Source organism: Oryza glaberrima, chromosome 1, assembly GCF_000147395.1.
Source record: "Oryza glaberrima chromosome 1, OglaRS2, whole genome shotgun sequence".
NCBI lineage: Eukaryota > Viridiplantae > Streptophyta > Magnoliopsida > Poales > Poaceae > Oryza > Oryza glaberrima.
Window position 1 is genome coordinate 16,562,146 of NC_068326.1, and position 8,660 is coordinate 16,570,805.

Consider the following 8,660-nt stretch of genomic DNA (forward strand, 5'->3'; position numbering starts at 1 on the left):
TCCGATATCCGATCAACGTTTAATGTGACACCTATAAATTTCTCTTTTCGCGAAACACACCATATATCTTTGTAGTTGAAAGAATGGGAATGTCAAGGTCAAGAATCGAGAATGAAGGGAATAACGGTAAGTGCCCAAGGTCATTGCCTGCGAAGACGAGATGACCGTGTCCCAGAATCAGCCGCATACGTAGGCGGGCCCCGCAAGTTTTTTGATTTTTCCAACTCGTGCGTTCCCACCGAGCAACCCCCCTCCCCATCGTCAGCATCTCTCTCTCTCTTCCCATCCCACTCCCTTCCCCTCACGCTCTCCTTCCTTCCTTCGCTTCTTCCGACGCCACTTCACCTCTCCTTCCTCCCTCCCTCGCCGCCGCGGGCTGCTTCCTCCCTCCCTCCCGCCGCGTCCCGCCACTCCCGGCTGATTACTCGAGCCGCCGCGGGGCAGATCCGTGCCGGGATAGGCCTCTCGCTCGCGCTTAGGTCCCCCGTCTCTTACCGGCGGATAAACCCTAACCGGAGAGGAGGAGGAGGGGGAGGCCATGAGGGGGAAGAAGCCGCACAAGGAGCTCAAGCTCTCCGTGCCTGCGCAGGAGACGCCCGTCGACAAGTTCCTGTAGGGTCCCCCCTCCCTCGGTTCCCTGGGCCTGAAACGTGCTCTTTTTTTTCTTTTTTTTTTACTGTCACTTGATTTCGTTTTCCTTTGTGTGTTCTCCTTTGGAGCGATCGGGTGTCATGAACTTTCGAGGTTTTGCCTCTGGTATAGAAGGGCTTCTGTGTTTTTTTTTTAGTTATTTGTTGACGATTTTGGAGTTCAGATCGAATTGTCTTGCATAGTGTCTTATTGTGATTTTGGGGTTAGTTATGAACTGAGATGGAGATAAGATTTACAGAAGCGTAGGTCTACTTATACTGTCTAACTGATCTTTTGCTTGAAATATCTATGATCTGAGTTGCTGAACTGACTCTTCAATCCTCACTTAGAGTGGCTGAAATGCTATTCGTGGTTCCAGATCGTTTGTTATTTTGTTTATCCATCAGCCTAATCGTTGATTTATGTTTCGGGAGTTCGTGGTAAAATTTAATAGCTGTCACTGATCGCTGGTGCTCCTTTAGGACCGCGAGTGGTACATTCAAGGATGGTGAACTGCGGCTTAATCAAAGAGGTTTGCAGCTTATATCCGAGGAAACTGCAGATGAACCTGTGAGTTCCTGGTGCCATGGCTACTTTTTTTGTTTGTTCATATCTCCCTACTGGGTTCATGTAAACTGCTTTATTGTACTCCTTATGGTGACATGTAGGTTAGTGTAGAAGCACATGTACAGGTTGACTAGTTCAGTCAAACCTTATCATGCTTCTGTTGATTTTCATTTGGCTGATTGAATGCAATACTCACTTGCAATGCATGGGATCCATGCCACTCATGCATTCTCGCAATGTATTATGTGCTGCAACAGTGCTAAGGAATCATTGTGTAAACATTTCAGAGTTTATCCATGGATATAACATTGTTCACATTTCTCAATTTCTGTTTCATCTTTATGTCCTCCAGCAGTCAACAAACCTGAAGGTGGAAGATGTTCAGTTGTCAATGGATGACCTTGAGATGATTCAAGTCATTGGTAAGGGGAGTGGTGGTATCGTCCAACTAGTTCGGCACAAGTGGGTGGGGACATTATATGCCTTGAAGGTAATTTCCATTACACAAAATCCATCTAGTGTTCCACACTAACTCTTAAATGGAAAATGTATATCTTGTGGCTGCATCGGGCTGCGAGTCCTTCAGTTGAACTGTTTCTCTATCTTTATGTTTGTAATCATGGAAAGCTGGAAGTCAATCTCTCAGTTCCATTTTGAACATGTTTATCATAATCAGATTATTCTGCATCATAGCATTTGATTGATTTTTTAATCAATTTGGTAGTGTTGGCACCTATTAGTATGTTCCCTGTTGAAATTAGGTGGGGCATTCTACATAAATGGTGTAGCAGAAGCATCTGTCGTCAGCTTACGTGTTGCATGCAATATCTACATTGAACTCTGATTTTCAATTAATATTGATGCTAATGAAGAACATCATGTTATGATGTTCAGATCAATCAAGAATTCTGTGCATTGTCCCTGGTATTCATACTGCTGTGGCATTTAATTAACTAGCATTGCAATTCTGTCCACAGGGCATTCAAATGAACATTCAAGAGGCAGTTCGCAAACAAATAGTACAAGAGCTCAAAATAAATCAAGCAACACAGAACCCACATATAGTCCTTTGCCACCAATCTTTCTACCATAATGGTGTAATATATCTTGTTCTAGAATACATGGACCGTGGATCTCTTGCAGATATCATTAAACAAGTCAAAACAATTCTGGAGCCATACCTGGCAGTACTTTGCAAACAGGTTAGCATAAACTTAGCCTTTTATTTCTAACTTTCCCTGTTTTCGGAATAAGCTTGGAATTTTGTCGCATCTATCCAGTTGAAAAAGTATTCTAACGTAAAAAAACATTGCATAATATTTTGACAACCCAGGTTTTGGAGGGTCTACTGTATCTTCATCATGAAAGGCATGTGATTCACAGGGATATAAAGCCATCTAACTTGTTAGTTAACCGTAAAGGTGAAGTAAAGATTACCGATTTTGGGGTAAGTGCGGTGCTAGCAAGTTCAATGGGTCAGCGGGATACGTTTGTTGGAACCTACAACTATATGGCGGTATGTTGAAATAATGACCTGCTTTATTTATGTACCCCTTAGTCTATGTTCAAGACAGTGATCTGATCTGGAATTCATAAATTTGTTCTCATAGTTTCTACCTTTCTTCCTAGTTCAGCCTGAGCGTATTAGTGGAAGCTCCTATGACTACAAGAGTGACATATGGAGTTTGGGCTTAGTAATACTCGAGTGTGCCATTGGTCGGTTCCCCTATATACCTTCAGAAGGGGAAGGTTGGTTAAGCTTCTACGAATTATTAGAAGCAATTGTTGACCAGCCACCACCCTCTGCACCAGCGGACCAGTTCTCTCCAGAATTTTGTGCATTTATCTCCTCCTGGTATGATAATCATCTCTCTGAAATTACACATGAAATTAGCTTTTATTACTGCTTTCCTGAGTATTCCCCTGCATACTACTTTGGCTGTTTTGCTCTATATTTCAAAGTCTTGTTAGTCTTTTGTGTGTGAGTCCAAAAAAAAAAAACTGGAACTGCAAAGGAAATGTTTGGAATTATTGAGAATGCTATTTGTAACTTGTATATATGTGTAGCAATTCCCTCTTCCAGGAAGTTGATGTATTTTCTGTACCAAAGTGTTCCTTTTGTTAACCTTTGAATATGCTTAGCTTTATTGTTAGCATTTGTGATCATGAAGAAGTTGATGGACACAATTAGTGAAATCCACAATCCTTTTTTTTTAAAATTTTCTACAACCTTTTATATTGCAGTCGATCCTGCAATGTTATCCACTGGAAAGTTGTAACTCCCTGCAATTTTGTCAGATCACTTTGCATACCAAGAGGCTTAAAGTGTAACTTTGCAGCCAATGGCTCAGTGGGCAAAACATGTAGCAGTGGGTTTGAGCAAGCAACCTTTGGTTTACTTTTGTAGACCATAGTTCTTAGCATTTTAACGTGATACCTACATGGCCATATTAAAAATTGTATTAGTCCTAAACGAGATGCATGTAGTCTATTAAGGTCTTAACTTCATCATTGCTTGAGCACTGAGGTGTCCAGGGGCTACTGTCACAGCTGCTGCCTCACCTAATTGATCATGTACCACTCTTTAGATGGTGAGTCTAGTATTTGCCACACTCTGGAACCTAATTGATTTCTTGCCACCCTTTAGATGGTGTTGGTTTACCAATTGCCTCTTTGAACTTAATTGCATCTCCTTTCCTATTTTGCTCTTGTTCAATGCTATGCTTCAAAAGAACAAGTGGAATAACTGATTTGATGGAGATAAGGGAGAAAGCTGGAGGTCAGAAGTCAGCAAATCTTTCAGTGTCCATGGTCACCCTCAAACGTTAGTGGTACTTATTGACAAAATGCTGATCTGGAGCTCCAACTTGTAGAACTTGGCAAGCTTTCTGTATCTAGAACAGAAGCATGAGCAAGAATTTTGCACCAAGCAATTAAAGATTATAATGGATCTGAATGACTAAAACCCAAGAAAGAATCTTGCACCAAGTAATATTGCTCGTTCTTACCACAAAGGAATCAAATCCAGACAAAAGTAGTCATCAGTGTGATGAAATCACAGGAGATAAGCCAGGTGAGCTTGATGCACTTGGTTAGGTCAGAGGAGCTCTCCAATGAGTCGATGGAAGAGGCCATGGTGCTGGGGAGCTGGAGCCCTAGCTGCAGCAAATCCAGACAAAAGTAGATGGTGGGGGTATGTGGCGCTATGGGTGTGGAAGGCAGTTTAGGCTATTGCTGGCATCTCTGAATTGAAGAGGGGTGGAAACTTGAGGTCAGATGATGGAGTAAGAAGGGCAAAATGAGAACTTGTGGTGGGGATTGTGTAAAAAAAAAAGGTAGATGCAATTAGGTACAAAATAGCAATATTCTAGATCAAGCACATCTAATTGGTGGCATTTTATCAATTAGTTTCTAGGGTGATTGCAAATCAAGTTATTTAAAGGGCAGCAAAATATCTAGGTGTTTTCCAGATTAATAAAACCTTTGCTGTGAGATAGTTACGGACTAAACAGTAGTATACCCACCCTGGCCCAGTGTCCCACATCATGACTAGTATCAATTTGCGTTGCTGTCAGATTGTTGTTTACAGAAGTACTTTTGAACTTCTTTGCTTAAGTCAAATTATGCATGCAAATAACAGTGTCTTGTGTGCTCCTATATCTGATTTCATGACTAATCTATAAGGATACAAGCATGGCTTGAGGGTAAATAACAGTTTCTTCCAACTTATCATTAAAGATTCATTTCATCAGCTTATCATAGTCTAATCTTATTTATTGTTACATTGCTTTGCAGCATACAAAAGGATCCTGTGGAGCGGATGTCTGCTTCAGAACTCTTGGTCAGCATTGCCTTCTATTTAATAATTTTTGTAGCGAACTTAACTGTAATAACATCTTCCGACCATCTTGTTCTGAACTGTCATATATATTCTTGCAGAATCATCCTTTCATCAAGAAGTTTGAGGATAAGGATTTAGACCTGCGCATTCTTGTCGAGAGCCTTGAACCTCCAATGAATATATCCGAGTAACTTGTCATTGGGAGGAATGAGGTTTTGTCGGTCTCTTGGTAGCGGCACATGTTCCCTGCATGCGATGAAGTGTGTATGATGTTGAAAATTCGGGAGGAGTTGCAGTAATGTATCGGTATAATTTTTCTTTACCTAAGGCCCTTTTGTTGCCTCTTTTTATGGTCCTGTGACTTGCGAGCATGACAATAGAGGGAATCATGATTTCACCTTCGTATTGCATGGTGTCTTATGGTAGTTCTTGCTGCGAGTAATTGGTCCCCAATGTCCTTTTGATCCGTGGTCTTGCTTATTGTCGGCTCTACTTTTGGATTCAGTACCGAAATATTACGTGCTGTTTGAAGAACACGACGTGTTTTAATGCAGCAGGAATAAAAAACACTTTGGCGCTTTCCAAAAGAAAAAAAAAGACGAAATGTTAAAACACCAGTAGATTTCCCTTTGAACTGGCATGATTGAAATTTCAACATTACTTTGAGATCAAAAAAACATCTGGAGTACAATTACAAGCGATGCCATTTGCACAAGAGGCAGCAAAGTTCAATTTATTCAAACTTTGCAAAATTATAATGGCATGGTTTCAATTTACCCTTTATTCAATGAGAACAAAAGGAACTGAAGGTCTCCATGTTGAACCTCTCGGGCGTCTTCTGTTTAGCAATCAGAAAGACTCAAAAAGCATTTACCTTGGAACAAAATGCATCAAGCTGAAAACCGTTGCCATGTTTCGGTCGAATAGGAAGGGGGGGGGGGGGGGGGGGGGGGGGGTGGGGGGGGGGGGATGGCATTTGCCCCCTGCTACAACACACAAAACCGGGTGAATCATTTCAGGTTTTTTTTTTTTTGGGGGGGGGGGGGGGGGTGGGGGTGATAGACTCAAATTTTCATTGAACCATCTGTGAGGGCTCCCCTGCTTCCTAAGCCTTCTCATTTCCCTTGTCCCCACCTCCAATGGCAGCCAAACACCCCTATCCATCCCCATCGCTCCCGACGCTTCAGCACCACCCACTTATGTCTACCACCCACCATCGGTCCTTCGCTGCCCACAACCTTCCCACTAAACCTAGGAAAACCCCATCTTCCTCCGCTCCCTTCTAACCCACCCCCAACCCTAAAGCCTATCTGGTTTGGGGTCGTAGCTGTCGCTGTCATTGGAGTTCTTCAGGGTCACGAAGACGTACAAAGGGAGAAGCTCATCACATCATGAATCGCAAAGCAAATCTTAAGGTAAGAAATTTGCAAGATTTTGCCCTCGATGTTCACTCGAATGTGTTTAGCAATTCTGTTTTATTTTCATGTGGCTCATGGCAATCGTCTTGAAGCCAAAATGTCTATTACTGCCTCCATTTCATATTAATATTAGTCGCTTTATAAATTTAGTCAAATTTTAAAAAAATGACTTATAATAAGAAACATGGAGTATTTTTTTTGAATGAACAACATTTTGGAGTACGAAATGCACATACAAACATTTAGGTGGTGTTTGGATCCAGTGACTAAATTTTAGTCTATGTCACATCGGATGTTGAATACTAATTAGAAGTATTAAACGTAGACTAATAATAAAACTAATTGCATAAATGAGAGTTAATTCAGGAGACAAATTTTTAAGCCTAATTAATCTACAATTAACACATGTTTAATGTAGCATCACATATGCTAATCATGAATTAATTAGGCTCAATATATTCGTCTCGTGAATTAGTTTAGGATTATGGAATGGGTTTTATGATTAGTCTACATTTAATACTTCTAATTAGTGTCTAAACATCCGATGTGATAGGGTAAACATCCGATGTGATAGGGACCTGAATTCAAACTCATTTGTGCCGAGAAAGTTCAATTATTCAACGAAACACCAAACTAAAAAGATCCACATTCACAACACAGTTTCACTCACACTCACACACACACACCAAAACAGGAAACTGCCATGTCAATTAGCGCCGCCGCTGCAATTCTCCTATCGACGGTGGCAGCTGCGTGCCGCCGTGCCGCCGTTCCGGTGATGCATGCCATCTGCCTCCACGAATCCATGTCACTCATAGCGATCCTAGCTCATCGACAGCATCATCAGCGCCGGCTTCGAGTTCGAGGTAGTACGCCTTGATCTCGTCGTGCTTGAACTTGTGCCTCCCTTTACCACCCGTCGTCGACGCTGCTGGCCCGCCGCTGCAGGCGCCCTTGCCGCTGGCGAGCTCCCTGAAGGCGCGGCCGCCGGTGAACTTGGAGTGGTTGGTTGGCTTCCGCGGCGCCCTGATGAACCCGCCGTTGGCCACCGTCGCCGGCGCCGCCACCGCGCCCACCACGCGGCGCTTCCCCTCGGGGTCGACCAGGGCGCGGTCGTACGCGCACACCCACCCGCGCTGCCTCCCCTCGCGACGCATGGCTCTGCTCCTCGCTCAGTTTGCTGTAGGTTTGGTGTAGGTGCAGGCGCGGCCAGCGGCGCATTTATAGTCTGCGCCCGTGCCGGCCGGGAGGTTGAGGTTGCTTGGCAGCCACGGTCTCGTTCGTTGTGATCGTCTACTTGGCCGCCAAGGCTAATCAACGAAAATTATTTATAGTAGGTTTGACAGCTTTGACCTGAGCTAGCTGGAACGTACGGGAGGAAAATGAGCGACAACCACGTTGTTCCTCAACCGTCGAGAGCTTTGGGTTGAGGTCGCACCATTGGAGCTTGGGTTGAGTGGTTGACCGTTGTAAGACTGAGGACGGACCTGTTTAGTTCTTCAACGAAATTTTTCGCGCTACCACATCGAATATTTGACACATATATAGAATATTAAATGTAAATAAAAAATTAATTACACAGTTCACCAGGAAATCACGAGACGAATCTTTTAAGCCTAATTACGTCATAATTTAACAATGTGGTGCTACAACAAATATTTGCTAATGACGAATTAATTAGGCTTAATAAATTCGTCTCGCAGTTTTCTGACGAAATCTATAATTTATTTTGTTATTAGACTACGTTTAATAATTCAAATGTGTGTCCGTATATCCAACGTGACATGCAGAGGGCAAAATTTTTTTTTGCCAAATAAACAAATGCCTGAATGTGTGCGCTGGGATGAATTAAGGTTTTGGGACCCGGCATGGGAAATGCTAGACTTGTCAAGCCTGATCCTGAAAATTAACCCGTTCTTAAAATGAATCTTCTAATTAAATTTCTAAGTAACAAGGGAAAAAATCTTCCTTTTATAACTTTCTCTCAAGTTTAAATTTGGACCGAATCAACCCCTAAACTTTTAAACTTTTAAAATTATGATAATTTTTTTTGGCAAATTTTGCTATAAAACACCGTGACGTTCTAGCTGTAGAACACCGCAGTAGCGAATCTTTTGTGGAATGCATCGGTAAAAAGTGAATATTTGCTACTATTTAAATGTTTTTGGCTGTTTAGGAGAGAGGAAACTTCCAAAATGACGGTG

At 42.4% G+C, this 8,660-nt stretch overlaps 2 protein-coding genes across 3 annotated transcripts; one reads left to right on the forward strand and one right to left on the reverse strand.

The window, feature by feature from the left end:
* The first annotated feature begins 251 nt into the window (after positions 1-251).
* On the forward strand, positions 252-5,480 carry LOC127783166 (mitogen-activated protein kinase kinase 1). Of its 2 annotated transcripts, none has more exons than XM_052310408.1 (8): positions 252-612; positions 1,113-1,200; positions 1,550-1,687; positions 2,175-2,399; positions 2,531-2,713; positions 2,832-3,052; positions 4,993-5,038; positions 5,137-5,480. In XM_052310408.1, the coding sequence occupies exons 1-8, from the start codon at positions 539-541 to the stop codon at positions 5,227-5,229; spliced, it is 1,068 nt and encodes a 355-aa protein (XP_052166368.1). In that variant the 5' UTR covers positions 252-538; the 3' UTR covers positions 5,230-5,480. The 2 variants fall into 2 exon arrangements, with proteins under 2 accessions (XP_052166368.1, XP_052166376.1); XM_052310416.1 differs by having other exon boundaries at positions 1,553-1,687.
* Positions 5,481-7,049: 1,569 nt separating this feature from the next.
* On the reverse strand, positions 7,050-7,633 carry LOC127759908 (uncharacterized). The gene has a single exon (XM_052284124.1). It carries the CDS (start codon positions 7,611-7,613, stop codon positions 7,269-7,271), a length of 345 nt encoding a protein of 114 aa, XP_052140084.1. The 5' UTR covers positions 7,614-7,633; the 3' UTR covers positions 7,050-7,268.
* Between the last annotated feature and the right edge of the window lie 1,027 nt (positions 7,634-8,660).

Excerpts from the sequence above, each read along its gene's own strand:
- LOC127783166 (XM_052310408.1), top strand. The coding sequence starts at position 539 with ATGAGGGGGAAGAAGCCGCACAAGGAGCTCAAGCTCTCCGTGCCTGCG. Across the intron at positions 2,714-2,831 it reads GAACCTACAACTATATGGCG|CCTGAGCGTATTAGTGGAAG; the intron begins GTATGTTGAAAT and ends TTCCTAGTTCAG. Across the intron at positions 5,039-5,136 it reads TGTCTGCTTCAGAACTCTTG|AATCATCCTTTCATCAAGAA; the intron begins GTCAGCATTGCC and ends ATATTCTTGCAG.
- LOC127759908 (XM_052284124.1), bottom strand. The coding sequence starts at position 7,613 with ATGCGTCGCGAGGGGAGGCAGCGCGGGTGGGTGTGCGCGTACGACCGC.